This window comes from Heloderma suspectum, chromosome 2 (assembly GCF_057233095.1).
Source record: "Heloderma suspectum isolate Gila_16-S chromosome 2, 16-S_ref, whole genome shotgun sequence".
Lineage (NCBI taxonomy): Eukaryota > Metazoa > Chordata > Lepidosauria > Squamata > Helodermatidae > Heloderma > Heloderma suspectum.
Genome location: NC_139459.1, coordinates 116062768 through 116089106, shown reverse-complemented (window position 1 = coordinate 116089106; position 26339 = coordinate 116062768). Strand labels below are relative to the sequence as shown.

The 26339-nt window shown below is 45.6% G+C and overlaps 1 protein-coding gene across 6 annotated transcripts in view; it reads right to left on the bottom strand.

The window, feature by feature from the left end:
* Nucleotides 1-25077, bottom strand: part of MTAP (methylthioadenosine phosphorylase) — a 40549-nt gene extending 15472 nt beyond the window's left edge. For 3 of the 6 annotated variants that reach the window (XM_084834589.1, XM_084834591.1, XM_084834592.1), the window contains exons 1-6: nt 25025-25077; nt 10181-10267; nt 9187-9245; nt 8276-8443; nt 4326-4428; nt 1391-1630 (exon numbers count right to left, since the gene is read on the bottom strand). In XM_084834589.1, coding sequence (XP_084690715.1) covers nt 1391-1630; nt 4326-4428; nt 8276-8443; nt 9187-9245; nt 10181-10267; nt 25025-25057 — 690 coding nt within the window. In that variant the 5' untranslated portion in view covers nt 25058-25077. Of the gene's footprint in view, nt 1-1390; nt 1631-4325; nt 4429-8275; nt 8444-9186; nt 9246-10180; nt 10268-11940; nt 12747-25024 lie in introns of all 6 variants that reach the window. The other 3 variants (XM_084834587.1, XM_084834588.1, XM_084834590.1) reach the window with 2 other exon arrangements.
* Nucleotides 25078-26339: the final 1262 nt, after the last annotated feature.

Below are 26339 nucleotides of genomic sequence, written 5' to 3'. Positions count from 1 at the left end.
TGGCCACATCATGAGAAGACAGGATACCCTGGAGAAGATGCTGATGCTAGGGAAAGTGGAAGGCCAAAGGAGAGGGGCCGACCAAGGGTAAGGTGGATGGATGATATTCTGGAGGTGACGGGCTCGACCTTGGGGGAGCTGGGGGTGGCGACGGCCAACAGGAAGCTCTGGCGTGGGCTGGTCCATGAAGTCACGAAGAGTCGGAAGCGACTGACCGAATAAACAACAACAGCAGCATGTAATGCTTTGGCCACACACTGTTTGCTTGTGCATGGTAATGTGCATGCTGCAATAACACAGCACGCACGCATGCACACACACACACACAAAACAAAAGCAGATACAGAAGGAAAGAAAAAACACCAACACAAGCTAATGGGTGGAGGGAAGGGAAATAATACTAACACTAACTATCTACCTAAGGCCTAACAGAAAAGGGTGGGGTTTTCTTTTTTTTTTGTAAGAATATAGATGAAGAGTTGAAAAATGGGAAGGGAAGGAATAGTAATAGAGAAGAGGGGGCAGGAGAGCCAAAGAACAAGCAGTAAACAAGGCAAGGAAACAAACTAATTTTTTTTGTACGTCTGCAAACCTTGGGGTTCCCCTAAGCCTGCAGTTATCTCCCTCTTGTGCATAGATGGTGCTGTTTCAACTACATAAGGATTCACACTTGGAGAACGGGTTGCTATTAGGATATCTATGAGGGAATCTGTCAGGCAGCACTATTCAAGGCACTTTTCTTGTTGTGTCTAACAGCTGTTTCTCTATCTGACAAAGAACTGTGAATGCTTTTGGAAACTGTACATATGTCCATACAGTCAGCAGACACAGTCTAAAGCAGGGGTTCCCAACCCCTTTCCTCACTATTTCTCTCCTTTCCCCATCCCTAGTCTTCTTCTTTCTTTCCCTACCTGGCTCCTAGCCTTGCTCCTTTTCTCCCACTCATCCCTTTATTTTGCTGTTTCTCTCCAGTCCCAGCCTCTAGCTTCAGTGCTTCTCTCCTACCCATCTCTTTACTGCACTGTTTCTCCCCCCTCCTGGCCTTGCTCATAATGTAAGCCGCCTTGAGTTCCTTGCAAGAGGAAAAAAGGCGGGATATAAATGCAATAATAAATAAATAAATAAATAATAAATTTGCCTTGCTCTTTCTCCCTCCTTCCCTGCCTCTAGCCTTGCTCTTTCTTCCCTAACACCTCTTTTGACTAGCCAGGCCCCTACGGCTGCCAGTATGTGACTAGCCAACTCCTCCATGAGAGCCATTTCATGGTGGTATCCACAGCAGTTTCTCAAATTCCCAAATGTGCCTACAGGTCCAAAAATGCTGGGGAGCCCTTGTCTAAAGGGTCAAACAGCAACAAAAACCAAAGGAAAACAGGAGCTTTTTACTCACCGTTTCTTCATGTTCTTTCCAGCAGTCATAGTCTGTTGCCATAGCAATACTTGCATAACATATGCCAGCTTCCTTTGCAAGAACCACTTCAGGGACTGTTGTCATATTGATAACATCACCCCCCCAACTGCGAAACATTAGGCTTTCTGCCCGAGAACTAAAACGTGGCCCTTCAATTGTGATCATGGTCCCCTTTGAGTGGCACTTGATCCCAAGCTTCTTTGCAACATCCATCAGAACCTGAAGACACAGAGAAAGCAGAAGTGATATACTGGCTAATCATTCTGGGAGGTCACTCAGCCCCAACCCCCCCCCAACCCCGTTACGTGAACTAACATCACACTCACCATACAGGTAGAGTGGCACCCATTTATATATCTCCATTTGGGACTGGAACAAGGGGAACATGACACAATGACAAAACAAAGCTATAAAAGCACAGCTTGAGTACAAGCAATGCCAAACACAGAGATGTAGAATTTAAAAAATAAAATTAGATAGGACATGAGTTACACCTTCAACATTTGCCATTTCACAGATTACTCAACTATAAATTCCTCAAGTATTTTAAAATCATTGTCTGAGCCATGGTTTTAAAACCATTATCCTGGGAAGTGTGTCTTAAGATACAAAATAAGATGTTTTACTGGTGACTGAAAAAAAGTACAGGTAGACTCTAAAAATTAATATTGGAAGGTTGAGAGCAGAGGTGGCAGGCTGTGTGTTATGGTAATGGCATTTTATGAATACTAAAGCACAATCCCAAACAGCAGACAAAATTATTTTTAAATATGGCTGAAGCTACAGCAAAACTACCATATAAAATAGCATCATTACAGTTATCATGAGCCGCTTCCTTTACACCCTACACAGCAGCTAAGGTGCACTGCTAAGTCAACATGTCAAGCTGGAAGTGCAGAAGTTTGTCCTTAAACTTCTAGGAACATGCAACGGGGAGCTGCGATCGGCTCACATACACAGGTGAGACACAGGCATCTTTTGTTAACAGGACCTCTTACTCCTACTAGCAAAGGGACACGTCACACCTGAATCTTCCCTTGTGTTCCTTGTTGTCAAGGGTTCACTGTAAAGAACCAGAGTGACTCCATGTTCTTTTATTTTGTTGGGATATTCATTTTTTATTGTGTGGGTTAGAGATTGCTGGTAAGAGGCCCAAAAAGGCAGGACGCTGGCACAGAGACCTTGCAACACCTGAGGGGAGGACAGGTCTGCTCTGTCTCAGAAGTATATCGCTCTGCTGTCTCCAGGCAAGTTATCTCTGGCCTCAGGGTCATAAACTACTCAGGTCTGAAGGGAGGGAGGAGTGCTTACAGTTGGGTTGGTGTGAATCATGCCACCTCTCCCTTCGACCCTCCTTTCTGGAGGGGACAGGAGAGAGCACCTGAGTTGGGCCTGGAGACAGTATAGACGTGGGGAGGGATTTTTGCCCAACGTCCTTTGTTCTCATCCTGTCTCGAGGAGGAGGTTTTCAGGTTTGGTGCAGAATATGACTAAGGGCCCTCACGACCAGTAAGTAGTGTAAGCAAGTTGGTGTGTTTTTATTGTGTCTGTACGCGGCTTTCCAACTGCTGACGTGTTGGAGATTTGCTTTGTAATTCACTTGTTATTGTACCCTTTCCACACTGCTTTCCCTCACTTGTAAATAAACTATCTCCCTCAAAGAATCATGCTGCTATTTCCATCTAGATCAATGCTGAATCCAGTGTAGTTTTTTGTGATTGGTGCTACTGACTTTTGTTTGTCCTGGGCTTGGGGAATTGGGAGAACCGGTTTGGTCTCTACTCCTTGTGCCCAGGGGCACAATTCCCTCCATTCCCAGGTGTGGTGCTAAGTGGAAGGTGGTGGCAGCAGACCAAGAGTGGTTTAGTTGGATCACATTCCCCTCTGCCTTCCTTCACACTCCCTGCATGTTAGTCCTGTGATGCAGCCCTGGTGAATCATACATGGGTATGTGGAGAATCTAGAAGTGGACTGGTGTGTCCATGTTTTACTCGAGAGCAGATGCTGGTATGAACCTGTTCACTGCCAAAACTTTGGCCAAGTGAAGCGACTAATGGGAGACTACCTCAGAGGCAGTTTGTAACAACATGCAACAGTAATGGATAGCACATTCACCTTCCTAGCAGGGTAGTGTGTGGGATGGACAGGGAGGTGGTTTATACCAAGGGTGTTGAACCTCTTTCAGCCCAAGGGCCAAATTCCATTTTGGAGAAGCTCTCGGGGGCTGCATTCCAGTGGTGGGCAGGGCTGGGGGCAAAAGGGGAGGGACCAAAAATACCAGCACATTTTAGCCTAAAGCCCTTACTGCCAGCATTAAGCTTTAGGAGAGGCATTTCATCCATTTAGAATGGGGGGCGGAGGGACTATGCAAAAGCTGGGAATCCAAACAACTGGTGCTTGGAGGAAAGGGGCATGGCTACCTAGGGAACCTCAGGTGGGCCAGACTGAGACCCCAGGTGATCCAGATTTGGTCCGCACACCCGAGATTCACCCCCCTGATTTATACTTTCTCTAGCATCCATCACGTTGCACACAGGAGGCATGATGTGGGAGGCAGCCATCCCTCATTCTTTGGAAACAACTGTCCACATCTCCACTGAGAGGCCTACTTCAACTGGTGAAACTGAGATAATTCAAACAAACAGAAACATTGGCCCAGCACTGACTGGACCATGCACTGGCGATTCTCTGGCTTCCCTGTCCCACCAAAAATGTATGCCTTCTCCAAAAAGCCAGTCAGAAAGATCGGGGGAGATAGCAGCATTCGATGTAGCAGGAAGGGCTACCACTGGGAAGGAAAATGACAACACTGTCTCCCCACCCTGACAACACATGCACAAGTCCTTTCTGCTCATGGACAGGCTGTTTGGATCGACCCATTGGCATGGCCTCCATTAAGATAAGATCCACTAACTTTTCTAGTTTTGGCACAGAAAGGTTCCGCCATAGAAACGTGGCACACTCCCGGAAGGCAGGAATGGTTCCCGTCATAAAAAGTGAGATGCCTTTTGGTTGTCCTGTGAAGAAAAAGAATAACTGATTACAGAATACAACCCAGGGACTGGCAGAAAAGTGACCATGTGTACACGGTCGCAGTACCAATGTTACCCGCTTGCCTCTTTCCAGTAATGCAAGTCCACAAAGAATTACTGCACTGTCAAAATTTGCAGACTGTCACAGTGAACATCGAAAAGCCAAGGAACAAACGGTTTGGGTCCCTTGAAGTGTAGCTTGGGTAAAAAACAACTAAAATGACCCCTGTCCTGGGCAAAGTCATGGAACACAGAGAGATCACGGTGCACTTTACAGTCCCAAAGCAAGCACTGATGGAAAGCAGCCAAGAGAAAGAAAGAAATCCACATCCTGCCAAGTTAGGAAAAAGAAAATAAAAATTTCTCAGCTTCTCCTTAGCAATGATAATCCACAAATAAGTAGATATACACATTTGTATATAACCCACATTAGCATGGTTGTTGTAAGGCTTAGAAACAAATATTTAGACATATCAGGATATAATACACAGATCCTTCCACGAAGCTGTTAGCCCATCCACTTGGAGAAAATGAGACACACAGTGAGAAGCTTTGAAAAGATGCCTTAAACAGGGAAAGCACAAAGACAATAATGGTAACACACAGCAGATGATGAATCCAGTAGGAGATGTTGCTGAGAGTTAAATAAGGGGAGTGGGGGTGATTTTCAATCTGCGCATCACCTTGGCAGGAAAAGAAGGTAATAGGCTGTGTCATCTCTTAAAAAATGCACCATGATACTATCCACTAAGCAAAATACAGGTGTTGTGTTTCTAAAGGTGTATACCCAATATACTGAGGAGAAAGGGGCAGAATATAGTTAAAGTAACCTCCTGTGTAACCCCTACTCACTTCCTTAGGAACCCAAGACCAGCTTTTTAGGGCGCAATCTTATGCATGTTTAGAAAGACACCCCTCTACACACACCTCCCAGCATTCCACAGACAGTCTGGGGAATGCTGAAAGTTGTAGGACTTTTTTCAGAGAAAGCATGAGCTGGCACACGAGTCACGGTTGCCGGAGGGACACCATTAAAGATGGGCTCCTCGGGGCAAATCATCTGGCCTAATGGATAAGAATTATCGATGTGGATTTCAACCATGATGTTGCACACTTCCATGCCCCAGTTGGAGCTGTGAGCATGGAGCATGGAGAATTATAATCTGACACTAGAAACACACGGGATAAATAGTGCTGAGTTGAATAAGATAATTTGCCATGGGAAGGCTGTTTTTGATGGCATTTGTGATGATTAACAGCCCCCAGTTTGCTTTTGTCAGGTCACCTTGAGAGTCCTGTTGGAAGCCCGCAAGTAGGACAGGACTGCACCTTGCCAGCACATGCAGTGTTAGCATACCCAGAATCCTTGGCATGGGCAGGTGCTGCACTGGTGTGCTAACACTGGATGTAGAGCTTTTGAGGGGCTGGTTTAAATGTAAAGCCACATGGGTTTCAGCCAGACTCACTTTCATATTGGGCCTCCATGGCAGGTGAGGAAGAGACATGTAGGAGGGTGCTATGAGTGCAAGAGGAGAGATGGATCTTGTACTACTAGACTTTTAGAAATGAAACATGGGATAATAGATAGGATGGTCCTTGGGACAAAGGGCTGAGAGATGTTGATTTGCTATGTGGCTTCTAGATGGGCCAGGGCAGAGAACATGAGCCAGTTCAGAAGTCACGGTAGGCCAGAATTGCTGAAAATTCTGGCTTACCGAAAACAAGCAAGCATGCTACTGCATGCTGCTCCATTTCTACCACCTGGCTCCTCCCAATCATGGGAGTGGCTAAACAAACCCAGGAACCTCCATCCATGGCTTGTAGCATTATACCTCAGCCTGGATTTCTGGCTTGCTGCTCTCCTAAGGGTTTGTTCTTGGCTCATGTCTCTGGCTTGTTAGGAGAGCTCTATTCCCCATTTTCTCTCTTTCTACTTCCTCTTACTAGCTGGAAAATATTTTTGTGCAAAAAGGAAAGAAAAGATCAGCAGCTGGTAGCAATGCATAGTCATCCATTCATAAGAATATGTAACCTCCGCTGTGACTCAGACGCCATTCCAACCTCAGCTGCGTTGAGTAAATTGCATTTTCTGAGAAAACCTTCCCTTCCGGTGCATTCCAGTTATGTGTTCGACAAAAGAAAGCTGAGTGTGGGTGCGAAAGAGATTTATTAAGATGGCTTCATGGCTTTTGAAAAGTCTGAAGATGTCTATTATGGTATTTATTTTTTATTTCCTTGAGTATAATCTAATCTCTCTTGTATTTCTTACCAGAAGACAGACCCAGCTTTTCACGGGTTGGAACTCTGTCTCTGCGCCTACTAATCTTCCCTCGCTTCACACTGTATGAAATGCAAGGCTGTTGTGCTGGTTTGGGAAGTCTGCCCCTAGTGGCTGAAGTGCTACTGCAGGCTTCAGATGGACACATTTGAATTAATTCAAATTAATTAATGCATTTAAAAACCAAAATAATTCTGAGGTGCACACCCCTAGGGTTCCACATTTCACGTATCTAGGTTTCACGGTCTTGGCACTATGGCTCTGAGGGACGGATGGACAGATACACATCCCTTTTTATTATTCTAAATAAATTTAGTCTATGAACAGTTGTGGATTGAACAGAGTCAGTGTGAGGTTAGAGAGACCCACTGTCCTTTTATAGGGAAACTTTTTTCTCCCTCTCACATAATACTAGAACCTGGTGTCATCCCTTGAGGCTGATTGGTGGGAGATTCAGGACAGATGAAAGAAAACATTTCTTCACACAGCGCATAGTTAAAACTATGGAATTCGCTACCACAGGATGTAGTGATGGCCACCAATTTGGAAAGCTTTAAAGGGGGTTGGACAGATTCCTGGAGGAAAAGGCTACTAGTCCTGATGGCTATGTGCTACCTCCAGTATCAGAGGCGGTATGCCTGTGTACACCAGTTCCTGGGGAACATGGGCGGGAGGGTGCTGCTGCACTCATGTCCTGCTTGTGGGTTCCCAGTCAACAGCTGGTTGGCCCCTGTGTGAACAGAATGCTGGACTAGACGGGCCCTTGGTCTGATCCAGCATGGCTTATGTTCTTGTGTTCTTTTTCAGGCTTGGGAGAAGGGCAGGGGATCGTGCTGTTCTCCCACTGACTTTGGAAACTCTTGGAGTCTTGTTGCTTTCTGAGCTTTTCCAAAACCAGTGCTGGGAGATGCTCTACCCGTCTCCAAGTTTAGCAGGAGGGTAGGGGAATCTCATCAGAATTTTTTTTTTTTTTAAAGTGCTCAAACACTGGCAAGCGCATTTCTGGACCCCAATTAAAAAATAGCACTTAATGCAGGCTTACAGATGTGAACGTTTACAATTAAAAGCAGAGGGCAAAATCCAACAGGGCACTTCCACCCCACTGATTCTCTTCTGCCTTGCTGATTTTGTTGCACAAGTGGCCCCCACCGCTTGCACAACAGTGATTCAGCACATCATGGACTGCCCAAAATGGGTGGAAGGCTCATTTCTAGAAGGAGGCAGGTTGGTGGAGCTCACATAGGGGAGCTATGCCGACCTGCCTCCTTCCAGAAATGAGTGTTTCCGCTTGTTTCAGGGCTTTCCTTAGGAAGTGCTAAATCTCCCTTGTGTAAGTGGTGGGTCCGTCTTGTGCAGTGCAATTGGCAGAACAAACCGCCTGCAGAAGGGAATCAGCGGGGTGAAAAAGAATCAGCGGGGATGTAAGCACCCCGTTCGATTCTGCCCAGAATGACATCCAAGTAATAACTGGGAAGTAAGACCTCCCACTAGTTCCAAATCTAATACAGTGATTGTCAGACCAAGCTCCATGGTGGACCCCGTTCTCTCCCTTACCTGTCTATGAACTGGTCGATTATAACAACATCTCCAGGCTGAATCTCTTCCCTTAATGAACCACAGGCAGTAGTCACTAATAGATGAGTGCAACCCTCTTCCTTCAGCGCCCACATATTGGCGCGGTAATTTATATTTGTCGGTACAATTGTATGATGTCTCCCATGCCTATGGAGAAAAAGGGGCGGGGAACAAGTGAAGCTAAAATACAAGAGAGACAAAGACATTTAGACTGGGCTTTCCCTTGCCCAGAGTCCCTGAAGTCAATCTAAAGTGTACTAGGAAGATGATACTACAAGGTTGACCAGGGAAGTCAACAAGGCCAAGCTGGAATACATAAATAGGCTTCAGAGTCTTCAGATTTCTTATCTTATACACGCTGTTTCCTTGTATGCCAGAAATTATGAGGGCTTAGCACATATAAGGTGAGGCTATTTCTCTAGGCCATGAGAAAGGCAGGTGAGGCTATTTCTCTTGGCTCATATCCTGAAGTCCTTAACACTGAGATTTTAATGTGCCAGGAGTTTTCATCAGGTTCTATACATGCAAGGGGGGCGGTCGGTATTTTGGTCTCTAAATTCATCACAGTCAAGGAAGGTTCTATTCTGTTATTGGTTCCTTTTATCCACATATTGGCTTTGTGAAGTAAGGTTAAGGCTGAAAGCAGCAGTGCCCAACACAACTCATAGAACTTGGAAGTTCAAAAGAGAATTAAAAAGTCTAACTTAAGAGTCTCAATCAAGCAATCAAGCATATAACCCTACTAACTGAGGAACTTCCGAAATACCCGATACAAACCTCAATTTGAATTTTTAGAAGGTTTGGTTTCATGTATTTATGACAAATGTATCATACACACCATCTTTTCTAAAACAAGACTAATTCAAATGCTGTTTGAGGATTTCACATACCTGGCTAGAAGCACACAGTCAACATTTTTTATCTTTCCCAAAATCAGAGCATCTGATGGCTGGAGTTAAAAAAACAACAACACACCAACAAATTCAAAAACGTTTATGCAAGACCATAAATAAGAGAAGAAAAAGATAAGCCTGCGTCTTAACATTCTCAGAGATGGGCTCATTGTGCAGCATGATCTGATGCATGTTTACTTAGAAGTAAGTCCCACCAGGTTTGATGGGGCTTGCTTCCAGGTAAGTGTGCCTAGGATTACAGCCCACATTTGACACAGGAATGAAAATGGCAAGGCTATGTTGTGGATTCTTTCATAAAATCACAAACAAGTTAAAAAAAGCAGTCTGCCCAAGAGTAACGGCTGTTCAGAGACATGCCTACATGGCTGCTGCTTGGGGTTCTTTTTGGGTATTGTTGGGCTCATCCAAAGTGCAAAGCATCCTGGTAAAGGCAGGTATCCTGGTAGTAATCAGCTAGCAGCAGGAAGGAGTCCAGTGCTGATCCTGCCAAAAGTTCCCATTAACTATGTGAACAGGAAAGGGACTGTGAAACCCTGGCATATGAGGGCTGGACACACTTTGCGAATGCATCAAATTGACAAAATACATACAGCGTGAAAGGACATTAAGCATCTTCCAGGTGCAAGCTCACAAATAGGAAAGCTAAAGTACACAAAGACTTAAAATCATATCCATCAACAGCTGTCATGCAATTAGAGTTCTCGCCAGGAGTTCACAAATAAATTCGGACGCTAAACATCACATATTGGGCTAGAGCAGACCCCTCACCGCACCCCACCAATGCTTCCAGCAAACTGTTTTTGAAACTCCACCAAGCCTCAAAAGTTGTTGTGCAACGTTGCGTTTGAGACACCCATGCCAGAAAACCTGCTGGGCAGGAAGTTCTTGGGAATGTTGTCCCTTGTTCATAAGTGCCTCCCTAGCACACTATATGCATCCAAACAATGACAACAACCAAGTTAATACACACCTTTCCATAAGGCGTATCAATGTATTTTTCTGTTCGACCTTCTAATATGTCAGGATCATCCAGACCGGTCCCGCCAATAATTCCAATCTTGCAGGAAAGAAGAACATGCTAGATTAGGAGATAAAACTTGCAAAATGATGCCTGCATTTATAACATACCTCAGCAGCATTTCACTGTTGTTCTTAAAGGATGTTACAAAATGCAATTAAGTTAGAACAAAGATTGTGGAAACCCAGAAAACCATTTGTGTGCGGTGCTGCTTCTTTACATCCAGATGTTTTTCTTGTTTATTCAAGATATGTACAATAATGGGACTGAATCCTAGTTTAGAAATCACATGTAACAAATATAAGACCACCACAAAGAGGTAACCAATGATATTTATCTATGTACGTATGCATTCACTGGACTTTTAAATTGCCCAATAACCCAAGTTCTCCGAGTGGTGTATGATACATTAAAACAAAAAATACAAACAAACAAAACAGTAAATATGCAAACATGATAGTGTACTTTTGATAATCCCTAAAGAAGCCTCTAATGCAGATATAGCCGTGGGCAACTGGATATGCTTCCAAGCTATTATTATTACTACTACTACTTACTACTTTTACTACTAGTCGTTGTACTATTAATTACCACTGTTATTAATTACTGCTCCTACCATTACTAATTTCACTTTTCCACGAGCAATTCCTTCACTGAAATCTTTCCAAGCTTTGCGAACTCTGCTCCCAGCTCCTCAGTTTAGATCTATGGGCCACTTGAGCAGACATTCTTCTCATGTACAGGCTTTGGAAAAGCTTTCACACCCCATATTACATATCGGGAGAGCGGTGTTTAATAGAGCCTTCTCATGTGCGGAGGCTACACAGCATGTAGCAGCTGCACACCAACCCTCTGTAGCATTGACACAGCCTGCCATGCAAATAAGACTCATTCTCTCAGTGGCAAGCTTTCGTTTAACAGCAAATATTGGTACAGTAGTAAGAAGGCACACACCCGACATCCTACTAGCCGGCTATATAAAATTGTGCAGTATGACTCCTGCAACCCTGGCTGCTTATTTCAACCCAGCTATTTGTCACTTCTGCATTTCCTTGTTAATGTATGTCCCCCACACTTTCCTTTCTGTCTCCCAAGTTTTTCTCCTCCCCCCTTTGGTCTTCCCCCTCCCCATCTTTCTTCCAGAACCATCTGTCTCACAAGCCTTCCAGCTGCTCCCCTTGCCCTGCTGTCTTCTTGTTCCCCTGGCTCTCAGTATATTATGGCCACCCCATGCATCTTTCACCTCTCCTTTTCCTAGGCCCATCTTGCCTCTCTCTAGGATTTGAGTAGAAACCTTTGCGCTTACCATCGGGTAGCAAACTCAATCACTGCTCAAGGCTTCACCCCATCACCATCACAATATTAGTGCAGGGGTGTTGAACTTCTTTCAGCCCTAGGGCTGAATGCCATTTTGGAGAAGCTCTCAGGAGCCACATTCCAGCGGTGGGTGGGGGCAAAGACAAAAGGAATGGGGCCCCAAATACAAGCATCTTTTTGCTTAAAGCTCTTCCTGCCATCATGCAAGCCTTAAGAGCAGCATTTCAACCTTTTAGAATGAGACGGGGGGGACTGCACAAACACCAGGAAATAATCTCACAATTGGTATTCTGGGAAACCTGGGAGAGCCGGATTGGGACCCTGGGCCGGAGGTTCTACACCCCTGCCTTAGTGCATTACAATATTCAGAATAGTATCATATAAACCAAAACAACCAGATAAATGATCCAAGAACAGAGGCACTTCTCTGTCAGGAATGGATTCCATTTGTCAGGAGAGGGTTCCATAGATCCAGGCCCCTTGCTTATTTTTAAAAACGCCTCATCGTTCCATGGTAGAATAGGGTGGGGATATGGATTCAAATTCCAAGGCAAAGAGCATGCAAGTGATCAACCTGACAGCAGAAAACATCCAATGTATAGGGCAGGGATGGGGGACGTGTGGCTCTCCAAATGTTGTTGGACTCCAGCTCCCATCCACTTCAGCAGGCTTTGGCCAATGGTTAGGGATGATGGGAGTTGTAATTCAACAACATCTGAGGGGCAATCCCTGCCCCACCCCTGATACAGACACATCCATGTTCTTTCCGGATCAATGTAATGTTAATCTTTAAGGTTTCTTGACTGCCATCAGGCCAGGATGTCGGCTGTAAAACGAGCTCTTGTCGCTGCTTGGTTGGATTTGCCAGACGTTTGCTCTACCATTGCTGTAGACATCATCCTTGCTGTATCATTATCAGAAGCTCCCTGGAAAATCAGGGAGCTATTTGGGCTCAAGGTGTGAGAAATGATGTCAACCGCCTGGGTCACTTCCGCATTCCAGAGGTCAGCCAGGGCTTCAACGGGATTCCCAGCCCTGTGAGCAGGAAAATCTCCCAAAGCCATCGGAAAACCAATCACTACTTTGCAGTATTTTAAAATGGGTACACGCCAACTTTGGCACCCTTGATGTCAGATGTATCTATTTTGTACTTCAGCATCCATATTCAAGTCCAAAATGAAAAGCGAGGAAGCCATCGGATCTGTAACAAAAGCAAACAGGCAGCCTACCTATAATCCAACTTTTCCCACAATAATAAGACTGTATGAGAGAAGAAAAGCTCAATTCACAGCATGCCAGACAATTAATCAGCAGCCGAGTGCATATCTTGCATGTGGAATCCTCAGGCTCCATCCTTAGCGTCCAATCCAATTAAAGGGGATCAGATAAGAAGTCTGGTCTTCTCTGTGACAAGACTTCCCATTAAGTAGCACCGAGCTAGATATACCAATAGTTCGACTTAGCTTAACGTGGCTCTTCATTATTTATTTGGTTGATGGTATTTCGATTCCACCTTATAGCCAGACTGCCTCAAGGCAGCTTACAATAAAACTAAACACAATGCAGATGCAAACACAGAAACATCATAAGAGGCCATAAAAGCAGTAGATAAAAACAAAGGCAAGAAATTAAAATCTAGATGGAAACACCCACAAAGCAGCGAAGCGGCAAGTCAAGAAGTCTCTGAGATATTGTTAGAAGACATAGGGCAGACAGTGCCTTGCATCTAAGAGATAGCACGGAAGGAGCCAAGCAAACATATTTAGGGACGTTCCACAATCTGCCTGCCATCATGATGACTGAAAAGGTCCTTTCCCTGGTCGCCACCTACCTAACTCCCAGGGACGCTTGGATAAACACATCATGGAACAGAAGACTGTCCAACGCCTTCCAAAATAATGGAATTAACTATTCAGCCCAACAATGCTCACATTGAACTTTGCCTGAAGAAAGGATTTTTAAGGACTGCCTTCCAATGGTACCAAATGCAGTGCTATCAAGCATTACTATCATTATTCTTTAACGGGACAGGCAACTTGATACCTTCCAGATGTTTTGGGCTACAACTCCCATCAGTCCCAGCCAGCATGGCCAATGTTCAGGGGTTATGGGAGTTGTAGCCCAAAACATCTGGAGAGCATTGGGTTGCCTACCCTGTCCTATAAGATACGGGTGGTTAGCTGGCAGTGCATGGACCAGATCTGCCTGCCCGCCCCCCACTAAAAAAACTGTATGCAGCCCCTGGTATACCGCCACCATCCCAAAACATTTTTGAAGTTTTAAGAAATAACAGTATTTTACACTTTAATGTTACACTGCTTTTGGATTTTGTATGCAATGCAACAGGTATATAATATATCCATGTCAACGTTCATCCTTGTACGTAATGCTATGCTTCAACACTATGGCCCTATTCTCTCCTTCATCATCACATGCTCACTGCATGAGTACAGTGGCAATGGGATCGTGCCTGCTAGCTGTGCCCCGAGCTCTGTGTGTCAGACAGAAGATGAGAACAGGGTGTAGGATCTGTGATCAGGAATCCTTATTATGTAAGTTCCGGATTTGATGTTCAGTTGTGCACAGTCTCACCCTACTGAATGCCCTTGCTGCTGGATGGTGCCAGGTTATGAAGGAGGCTGACCACTTATGAAGGGGTTTGTCTGCACGATAAAAGTAACTTCCAGATCTGGGGCTACCACGTCACCCCTCCCCCGCAAACCCACAAGGTGGCTCCCCAGTAATACATACAATGGGTATCTCTGCTATAAGGAACAACCACCACCAAATTAGTCTCATGCTTGAATGTTTTCTACTAAATAAATCACTGAATGAGATAAACAGATGTAAAAAAAAAACCCCTTTCAACAGATGTTAAAAAAACCCTTTCATTTGTCCATAATTGTGTGGACAAATACCTATAATAAATAGCCACAGCTACAGAATACTCCATTTTACCTTCGATACAAACTTCCTTAGTATTGATACTGACAACAACAAAAAGATACTGTCCACTTGCAATTGCATAGGCTCTGTGACCTTAGATTATAAATTAGAATCTTTCTTTGGTTACAGTAAGCCTGTGTAGTCCTTGCTATCTGCTATGGGCTCTGCTTGAAATCTTGACGCATCCTGGGAACCTGGCAAGTACTAGTAGGTGAAAGCAGATACTCTTTTTATTTGCTGCCATCTTGTGGCACGGATGTGGTAGTGCAGACAAACCATCACCTCTAGTGAAATATGAACAGAGGAGATAGATTTGCTATTTCCAACACTCATTAAGGCTGAGGTAATTTGGATTTATCTTCAAGCCCAAAAGTTCAAATGCTGAACATGCAGCAAACAAGATGCTCAGTCCCAAACAAGTCCTAGTTAACTACAGGTCAAAAACCCTGGTTACAACAAGGCCACCCTTTCCCCAAACATATAATGAATCTGAAGAAATCAAATCAAAACAGGTGAAGATGATGATGATGAAGATGATTTCAGTGTCCTACATAAAGATGAACACAATAACTAAGAATTGTAAAGCACTTTGTACACAAAATTATACATATGTAAAAATAACAAAATCAAGACCAAGTACCCCAATATCTGCAGCAGTTTAAGACACTAACAATTTGCATTTACATATCAATTTAGGTGTGCAAAGTGCTTTACGTATATTATCTTGTTGGTAACATTGCTACACCGTAAGGTAGGTCAGTATTATTAACTGGGAATGCAAACAGGGAGTCAACACCTGGTTCGCATGAGCCATTTCCACTATCAACAACCCAGGAATGCCCCGTTCCTGGGTTGTTTTGTGACGTGCAAACCCAGAAACTCTGGGTTGTTCTGTCCAAACATCCTATGCATGTTTAGACAGAAAAAAACATGGCCAATTGTTGGGTTAAATCTGGGTTGATTAACCCATAATTTCCAGGTTTGCATGTCACGAACCAACCCAGGAATGGGGTGTTCCTGGCCTGTTGATTAAAAGTGGAAATCGCTCACATGCTCCACTCCTCCCCAGCAATACCTGGCTTAAACCCAGGAATTGCCACCGTTACATGAGAATCGGGTCAGAGGGTTAATTAAGTCTACCTAGTGAGTTTATGGCCATGACAAGATGTGAACTGGAAACCTCCCACATCTATAGTGTGGCAAACTGGTGTGTGTGCACTTCTAACAACCTGCAAAACACCGTTTTGTCTATATTCTTCAGAGTAGTGCCACTACCATTTTAAATGTCTCTTAGTCTGCCCATGTGAGAGAAGATGGACTTATGACCTTGATATGTGGAGAAGGATGGACCCTTTGGCACTTCCTTCAAACTCCTTAAGAACCAGGTTAGCATGTTTGCGAAGCAGACCAGTGCGTGGGTAAGGCAAACTCCAGGCTAGGCAACACTATCAAATCAACTCTAGTTTCCAATCAGATATTTATGAAAGAACCAAGCGGAGAGAAGTTCAGAAATAGCCAGTTGCTTTTAAAAATAAAAGTAAACATCAAACTAGCTCATTGACACTCGTCAGAATTCTAGAGTAACCCACTAAAGCACCTTACAGGTGGGGGTTCGGATGAGGCTCAACTGGGACTCCAGGGCGTTGAAGAGTTTTGCCTTGACCATTTGCCAACCACCCAAAGAAGACAAGGAAAAAAATTAACAAACACAGATATTTCTCGGGGGGGGGGGGAGAGGAGGGGCTGGGCAGCTCCCAGGGAAGGAAATGTGAACTGACCAATCAATAGCCTGGGAGAACCTGGTCATGCATCTTCCAGATAATTTCTACAGTACCTCCTTAACATAAATTGAGTCAGCCTGGAAGGATTTCAGGCATGCAGATTTTGGGGTCTACCACAGCCTGACCGTGCCTGGCATGTTCTTTGTTCAATGATATTTCCAGGAAGGGAAAAGGGGCTGGAGGAGAAGTCTGGATTCAATATATACACGAATATACATATTAGCTAAGTTCTGAAAGGATCTGGTACATGCAAGCTGCAGAATAGGGCATGACATGCTTAAAACATAATACTTGATTCTAAAACTTAGAATGCAATCTGATTGGGATGGCTGTGCACCATCCAGTGCAGAGTGGAGGGGGGGCAGAGGCGATCGTCACCTCCCCACTCAATATTTTAGCTAGATGGGCTTTTTCACCCATCTAGCCGGGGCGCGTCGGAGGGGGTGGGAAGGAGGCCGGAGAGGCCTGGAGATACAGCGTGACCCGGCCTTTCCAGTCCCCTCCCCCCCTAGAATGCCCCCTTTACTCCTTCTCCGAAGTCGCTTTTGCAGCCTTGGAGCGGCAACCAACACGGTTCTTTCCTCCCCAGCTGCAAGGGAGAGGGGGCAGGGAGTGCGGATTCACGGCTCTGAGGTTGGAATGCTGTCTCCAACCTCGGATCCAGGAATCTGGAATATTCTTTAGCCCCCAGACACTGTCTAGGGACCATATGATTGCTCTCCTAGTGTTCTTCCAGAACTCCCTACTTTCAAAGGCCTGTTTTGCCCCCCTTTGTCCTCACCTTACACCACCTACTTAAGGATGCAATCCTATGCATGTTTAGACAGGGAAAAGTCCTGCAACTCCCAACATGCCCCAGCCAGCATGGCTAGCTGGGGCATGCTGGGAGTTGCAGGACTTTTTCCTGCATAGGATTGTACCTTAAGACATTTTTATTCTGGCAAGCATTTGGCCTGCCAGGCTGAGAAGTTTTTGCGAGGAGAACTTCAACTTACAGCACAGTCCTACACATGTTTACTCACAGTGTATTTATTTACATTATTTTTAGACTGCCCTTCATCCAAAGATATTAGGGTGGTGTACAAGGCATGATTAAAACTAATCGCACTAACACCACAATAAGATTATCATCATAAAAATAATAAAAAACCCGAGAGCCGATGAAATAAGCAGAACAGACTAAAACCATAAACCAATTTTTAAAAAGCCTGAGCAAACGAAGTCTTCAGAGGGAGTCAAAATACTTGTAAATGCCATCCCCATATAAACTCCTGAGGGGATGGCTTTTCCAAAGCTGGGTGCTACCTTTCTTTGCCTTGTCACAGCATAAGAAACCCCATCCTCCCTATTGTTTCCATTGCCAAGGCAGATCATAAACTTAATCAGATGGCCAAAATAAAGTGTAATCAGCAATGCAGTATGGGTTAAATCCAACATCACACTAGCAAATGTCCGCAAGTGTGAGAGGACTTTCTCCCTCTCTCCTCCAGGCCCTCTGCATTGCCCCAGCATCTGCTCTGGAGGGTTTCTGAGCCCTCCAGAGAAGATTTTGATGGGGAAGGGGGGGCAGCTGCAGAGGGGAAGGGGAGTATCACTGATGGAATCCCTTTCAGCAACAGAACTCCACCACTGGATCCAACCCTAATCACCACAAGTGTGTTCTTAAACCTCAACAAATAAAGTGCAAAAAATAAAGTGCAAAAAAAGTCCATCTTAATCAACATTCAGTCCACAGTATCACTCAACAGCCTATGATATTCAAAAGCAAGTACTAGTTCAGTGAGGATTACACTCAGGAAAGTGGGTATAGGATTGCAGCCTTAAGCTGTATTGCTGTTGTTGTTGTTCAGTCGTTTCCGACTCTTCGTGACCCCATGGACCATAGCACGCCAGGCCTTCCTGTCCTCAAGCTGTATTACCTGCTATATTTGTCTCCTTCTTACAGTTTTCATTGTAGCATTAACTTTGTATGCTTCCCTTTGTACTTTTAAATTGCTATATGCTGCCCTGAGCGCTGTACATACACTAGAAGGGCAGGATATAAATTTTCTAAAATACCTAAATAAAATATTAGGAAAGAAGCTCTGTTACTGAACCTTTAGAAGGCACTCAGCCACATCGTTTCAATTTTTTTTTCTGCAACCATCAGAGCTTGACATTTTCTTCTCTGTAATTTGTTTTTTAAATGAAGGGCTTTTTTTTCTCTTGAACAAAAGTAGAAGCAAAGGCAAGGCAGGATTTGGCAAGTACAGCACGCTGAAGTGACCATCTAATTCCTGACATATGCAAAAAGTACTGGGAACATATTATATGTGAAGTAAGCTAAGGGCTAATTCGCACATATATTTTGATCAGTTACAAGCTGAGTGGCTGAGTCAGTGCTTACGGATGTGGTCCGATCCTGTGGATGTTTACTCAGAAGGAAGTCCCACTGAGTTCAATGGCATCTTACTCCCACTTGAATGTGTTTAGGATTATAGTGCTGAAGTGACACTGGAACCATAGACTGATTAGTCCACTATGGCTACATTCACATGATCATCCAAGACTTTATAAACCATGGTTTATGAAGGTGTGGGTGAGCACCACGGCTATGCTCTCCTTCGTCACCCCTGCCCTCCTGCTGCTGCACACCATCTTCAACACTTCGTTTCTGGCTTACATTAAGCCAGAGTTTCCTGGTTTGGCACAAAACTCTGGTTTAGCACAAACCAGCAACAAAGTGCTGAAGCTGGCCAAGACCAGAGAGGCAAGGACGAAGCGTGTGACTACAGCACTTGCCCACGGCTTTATAAACCATAGTTTATGGAGCCTTAGTCCAGGAGGGGCCAACTTGTGGCCCTCCAGATGTTTTGGCCTACAATTCCCACTATCGGCTATGCTGGCTAGGATTGATAGGAGTTGTAGGCCAAAACATCTGGAGGACCACAAGTTGCCCACCCCTGCCCTAGACAATTGTCCAAATGTAGCTTATGAGTTTTTAAAAAAACCCAACCCTTTACTCAACCAATTCAGAAGGAGCATGTACTCACTAATGTATTATGTGCCTGGGCAATTTTGCCAACATCACCCTAGGGCAAGGGGGAAATATGGTGGCAGAAATTAGTCAGGCCAGTTAAGAATGGTTGTCCATCTTTCTGCTCCAGAGTACAGAACCCCACCCAGGTTTCTACTCAACACATACTCACATTCACACTATCAATAAAGGTAAAGGTAAAGGTGTCCCCTACCAGTCGTGTCCGACTCATACGATCCAGTCTGCTGTGCCCCTCCTTTGCTTCTGGACCTGCAGGCTTTTATACCTTGCTCCTCATGAATTAAGGCTTCCTCCATCAAAGGGGGCTTGACGTTGCTCTTTGCTCTGACTGTTGCCATTTGAGAGATTGACAACATCCTGATGACTTCCCAACATTTCTCTCAAGGCTGTTTCAACTAGGGGTGCTGGAGAAATCTGAGACAGACTAAAATGAGCTCGGATTTCTAAGAATCCAACCTGTGCAATCCGCTGTGGACAACCCCCACAGGCCATGCGAAGTCCATAGACTTTTGAATCTTTTTTTTCTTTTTTTTTTACTTTCTCAAAATTTATGCCTATTTATTCGTAGGAAAATATGCAAGTTTCTGCCTGCTACTGGTAAATATATGTGGGGAAAAGTTGAACGGAATAGGGGACAATACGCGAAATGTTACATACTAAGGCCAATTATATAAATTGTTGCGAACCCTCTTACGGAATTATTTGAGTATTTTTCCGCTTAACGAAAAAAAATCGAATCCGTCTGTGAACAGACAACAGAACAAAAGGCGCCTGACAATCCATGAAACACAGACGTAGTGTATTTTACACAATCCGTACATCCCTAGTTACAACTATCATAGAATGCTGCCCTTTGTTATAGTAACGTCTGCTAATGCCCCCTTTTGTTGGCCTGTCTCCTTCTTTCTTGAAATTGATACTTCAGCAATCTTCTTTGCACATACCTCAGTACCCCCATATGGCCTCCTTATTATTCACAGGAAGGCCATGTGGAGAGTACTAAGGTGCCCACGAAGAGGACTGCTGAAGTATCAGTTTCAAGAAAGGTGGAGAAAGGCCAACAAAAGGCGGCATCAGCAGATGTTACAATAACAAAGGGCAGCATTTTATGATCACTGAAACAGCCTTGAGAGAGATGTTGGGGAGTCAACAGGATGTTGTCAATCTCTCAAATGGCAACAATCAGCCCAAGAACGGGACAGGATGTATTATCAACAACTACATCATTTTGCATTTCAAGTCACACCATCCAGAGTGACTTGAGTTGCCATGCCAACACACCTTCTAGCTTGCCAGATGGGTTGCCCCTGAATGCCAGGAAGACCAAATATCAATTAGCAACAGCCTGATCCTAGAAGAGGATGCCAATCTGGTGCATCTCACTGAGACTCAGGTGGATGAACTGGGAGAAGCTGATCTCTAGCAGTTGTGTTCATCACCTGAAGTCTTGGCGCAGCACCAGCCAGCGGAGGCTGGTGGCTCCGATTTCGGAGAGGCTGTAAATCCATTCCAGGTTTCAGTCAGAACCTGCCAGAACTTTAAAAGAGCTATCCAAGGTCCTGAACCCCACCCCCAAATAGGTTCAGCACCTTGGATAGCTCCTTCGGAGTTCTGGCTGGTTCTGACAGAAGCCCAGAATGGATCCACTGTTCCACTGAAATCAGAACCATCAGCCTCCACTGGATTAGCATAGGCCTGATGGCTGGGAAGGGGGAATTGCTGTGATCTAGAAGGATGTCATCTCCCTTGCCAGGCTTCCTGTCAAGTTGAACTCCAGTTTTACGTGTTTATGTCCAGCTCAGGGAAGATCAGCAAATGGTCTCCCTGACTGAGGTCGTCACACATCTGAAGGAGCTCAATAACCTTGCCAAGTCAACCTTGTCAGGGGTGGCTCAGGGCTTCGTGGCTGCCATTGCAACAGACCACAGAGGTGTTAACTAGTTATTCTTTACCATTACAGGTTATTCATTTGCAGTTGGAAGAGAAATACAAACTGTCGTTTTGATATTAGAACAAGAGCTTTGGCTTCTGAGCTTGGCTGCTATTCTGCCACGATCAGCTGAATTCCTTTTCTGCTGAAGCAGCAACCTGTACATTTTTGACACAATTGTTAGGGAATGCATGTTACTCGTATGCAATAAGGGAAAAGGCTCTCATTAGAAAAGGACAAAAGGTGTGGAACTCAAGGTTTTATGGAAGTCATGCATGGTTCTCTCTACTGAAATCTACTAGGTTGGACTGGGAGCCGGGAGATCCGGGTTCTAGTCCCCACTCAGCCATGGAAGCTCACTGGGTGACTTTGGGCCAGTCACAGACTCTCAGCCCAACCTAACTCACAGGGTTGTTGTGAGGATAAAATGGAGAGGAGGAGGATAATGTAAGCCGCCTTGGGTTCCTTGCAAGAGGAAAAAAGGCGGGATATAAATGCAATAAATAAAATAATAATAATAATAATAATAGTATGCTGGATTTGGGGCAGTGTGTGTTAAGGGCCAAACGACACGTTCTGCTGATTGCACGGATGCAGCTGGGCCTGATCTTTTTCTGTACTCCAGCGTAATGGCACATGGTTCCAAGTCGGATCGGGACCAGCGTGCTCTAGGAGGGAAGGATTAAACCTTAGTGTCAATGGAGACTCCCCACCACCACCACTTTTTTTTAAACTCCTCCCCATATGGGGATGGAATTTCAGGGGGAAAGATGCTAGGGGTTGATGAGGTTGTATTCTGACCAGCGGAGGCTGGTGACTCTGATGTCATGTCAGTGGAGCAGTGAATCCGCTCCAGGTTAAAGTCAAAACTCTAAAGAAGCTATCCAAGATGCTCACCTTGGTTAGTTCCTTTATTTATTTATTTAAAACATTTGTATCTCGCCCTATATCATTAAGATCTCAAGGCGGTGATAAAATCAATTTAAACAGTGTAAAATAATAAATAATTTGATAGCTAAAATATATGTTAAATCATTAAGCTAGCTAATACCAATTTGAAATCTAAAACAACAAAACAGTTAAAACAGTGTGCAAACTCAGGGAATCCAATTAGCCCTCAAAGGCTCTGGTAAAAAGCCATGTTTTAACCTGACACTGAAATGAAACCAATGTCTGCACCAATTGGGCCTCCAAGGGGAGTGCATTCTACAACCAGGCTGCCACAGCAGAAAGAGCCACGTCCTGCTGTAGTGTATGTCTCGCACTGGTGGGATGCAGAGGAGGGCTCCTCCAACAGGTCTCCATCCTCGGGGAGGGATATATAGGGGGTGGCGGGCCCTGAAATATCGAGTTTTAGAGTTCTGATTGGTTCTGACTGAAATCCGGAGCGGATTCACTGCCCCACGGACATTGGAGCCACCAGGCTCCACTGATTCTGACACACCTGGAGGACAGCCAGTTGGGGAAAGGCTGCTGTATAGGATCACAGGATCTTAACAGCACTCACATTCACCCGCCTTCTAACAGCCACATGTCAACGATGTTTCAGTGCCTCCCGAAGCTGGCACCCTCTAGATGTGTCGGCTGTTTCAGTGGAATATCAGGGGAAACCCCTTCTGTGGAGTAATACATCCGACTCCTCAGTATAAGAAAGAAATAGAGAGTACCTCCTCCTACAGAGTAAAAATCATAGTTAAACAAGCAGACTGAGGATGGCATATAATGGTGCAGCCATGATTAAGGCACAGCAGTGCCAATTAAGGCATAGGGCTCAAAGTCGTGGAAACACCTTTAAGGGCGCAATCCTATGCAGGTTTAGACAGAAAATAGTCCTACAACTCCCAGCATTCCTCAGCCAGCTATGGACTTTTTCTGTCTAAACCTGCACAGGATTGTGCCCTAAAGCTCTGAACAGCCTGAGACCAAGAACAGCCTGCATCTGTATGAACCTGCCCAAGCAGGGGACCTACTTGTTCACCTGCCATTCATAGCAGCTTGATCAGCAGACATGTGGGTTAGGGGCAGATTTCTCTCCCCTAATGTATATATTTGTCTCCCTCCCTGTGCATTTTGAGATGAGCTTTAAGATCATTTTATTTAGGTCCACATTTTGGTAAGGAGGGTTTAGCCGGCCTGGTTTTTGAATGCTTTATCATCAATCTGTCACTCTCGGGAATATGAATTTTATTTTAATTGTTGTTTTTAAATGTTGGACACCGCTCTGGGAAATGTAATTTGAAAAGCGGAATATAAATAAATAAGAATGACTATGTACACCAGTTGATGGGGAACATGGGCAGGAGGGTGCTGTTGCACTCATGTCCTATTTGTGAGTTTCCCACAGGCAGCTGGTTGGCCACTGTGTAAATTAATGCTGAACAAGATGAACCTTTAGTCTGATCCAGCATGGCTCTTCTTATCTTTACATGTTTTTAAGAATCACTTAGGTTACACCAGTTACCCTCAATCACCCTTTGGTACTCACAATCTGGGTGGGGATCAGTACAATCCTAGAATCATTGAATAGTAGGGTTGGAAGGGGCCTATAAGACTATAGAGTCCAAGCCCCTGCTCAATGTGTGTCTATATGTATCTACTCAGAAGTAAGCCCCATTAAGTTCAACAGGATACTTACTCCCAGGTTTAGGACTGCATCCTAAAAGAGGTAGTACGAGAGACAGAGAGAGGGGCAAACACATGAATGGTGCAACTATATTCTAAATTACATTAGGCATTTGGGAATAGTTATTCTTCACTAGAGAATTTAATCCAGTATAAAGGTGTGCAGTGGGTTTTCAAAGAAGAAAGAAAAATAGAGTAAGGAAAGGAGGAGAGAAGCAAAGTAAAATCCCATCAGCAGCAAAAGGGTTTAAGTGGGGTAGGTAACTCAGGGCAGAATCCAACATAAGTTCTACTTAGAGTAGATCCATTGACATGAATGGGGCTTAATTAGTGATGACTAAGTTATGTGCCATTCATTTTAATGGGTCAACTCTAGGTAAGATGTATGCTGAATTTTCCCCTCAGTGCACTCCAGATATTTTGGAACACAGTTCCCCAAATCCCTGACTACTGGCTATGTTGGCAAAGGCTGATGGGCATTGTAGTCCAAAACATAAGAAGCCAAGACTTGATTTGCACTAGGGCCAGAATCCAGTTTCAAATCAGCGGGAAGGGTAACCTGTCTCCCCCACGTTCTTTTAACGGGGTGTTCCCGTGCAGGTCTGCGCAGGGCTTCCACCCAGGGAGGTGTGCCCAGGGCTGTAGCCCCGGGCTTGCGGGGCTGAAGCGCGGCTCCCAGGCTTGTGGCCCCCACCCCCCACCAATAATAACGACAGGGCCCAATTCGATGCATGCCTGTTAGGCAGGAAAAAAGTCCTACAGTTCCCAGGGATCTGATGGATCAGACCAAGGCTGGGGGGTGCTGGGAGTCGTAGGATGTTCTTTTATTTTCTGTCCGAACGCGCCAAGGATTGCGCTCAGACAAAGGAGCCGGTGCCGGGAGGCGAGACGGGCTCGGGCGCTCGCAGCAGGAGAGAAGGCTCTTTCCAGCAGGCCAAGGGCTGCCCCCGAAGCCCGGCTGGAGCGCTCGGGCAGCGCCGCGCGGATCTCTCTCCCTCGTGCCGAGGCCCGCATAGGTGCCTCTTCCCCGGGACAGCGAGGAGGCGAGGCGAGGCGGCTGCCTTCGGAGGCGACGGCGCCCCCACGGCGGGGGGAGCAAGCGAGAACGGGAGAGAAGGGGGGCCGCATTTCGCGCGGGGCCGAGCGGCGTGGGAGCGCCTTACCTTCACGGCCGGGCAAGCAGCGGCTGCGGCCATCTTCGAGGCACGAGCGAGGCAAGAAGGAGGCGGCGCTTGCCGAAGGCCTCGGCTTGCCTCTCCGCCCACCGCTCGCTGGAAGGAGGAGGGGGAGAGGGGCTGCGCACCCGCTTCTGAACCGGGTCAGGGCTTCTCGCGCAGCGCTGAAGTTGTCTGGCAGAGACGCAGGCAGACTTGGCCCAAGGCAGCTTTACCGAGGGTCAGATCTCTTCGGATGAAGAGATCTGGAGATCTCGAAAGCTTGCGCGCCTTGAGGTGGCGATCTTTGAGCTGGCCTAATGAAAGTAATCAACCCTGAGTGCTCATTGGAAGGACAGATACTGAAGCTGAGGTTCAAATATTTTGGCCACCTAATGCGAAGAGAAACTCTCTGGAAAAGACCCTGATGCTGGGAAAGACTGAAGGCAAAAGGAGAAGGGGACGGCAGAGGATGAGATGACTAGATAGCATCACGGATGCAATGAATATGAATTGAGCACACTCCGGGAGAGAGCGGAGGACAGGAAGGCCTGGCGTGCTATGGTCCATGGGGACACGAAGAGTCGGACACGACTGAACAACAACAACAAAAAGGAGAAGGGGACGGCAGAGGATGAGATGGCCAGATAGCATCACCGATGCAATGAATATGGACTTGAGCATGCTCCGGGAGAGAGCGGAGGACAGGAAGGCCTGGCGTGCTATGGTCCATGGGGACACGAAGAGTCGGACACGACTGAACAACAACAACAAAAAGGAGAAGGGGACGGCAGAGGATGAGATGGCCAGATAGCATCACCGATGCAATGAATATGGACTTGAGCATGCTCCGGGAGACAGCGCAGGACAGGAAGGCCTGGCATGCTATGGTCCATGGGGACACGAAGAGTCGGACACGACTGAACAACAACAACAAAAAGGAGAAGGGGACGGCAGAGGATGAGATGGCTAGATAGCATCACCGATGCAATGAGTATGGACTTGAGCACGCTCCGGGAGAGAGCGCAGGACAGGAAGGCCTGGCGTCCTATGGTCCATGGGGTCACGAAGAGTCGGACACGACTGAACAACAACAACAAAAAGGAGAAGGGGACGGCAGAGGATGAGATGGCTAGATAGCATCACCGATGCAATGAATATGGACTTGAGCACGCTCCGGGAGAGAGCGCAGGACAGGAAGGCCTGGCGTGCTATGGTCCATGGGGACACGAAGAGTCGGACACGACTGAACGACTGAACAACAAATGAAAGTATATGGATTTTGGCATTTTTCTTAAGATGGCTGCCTCTGTTTTGTGTCGAC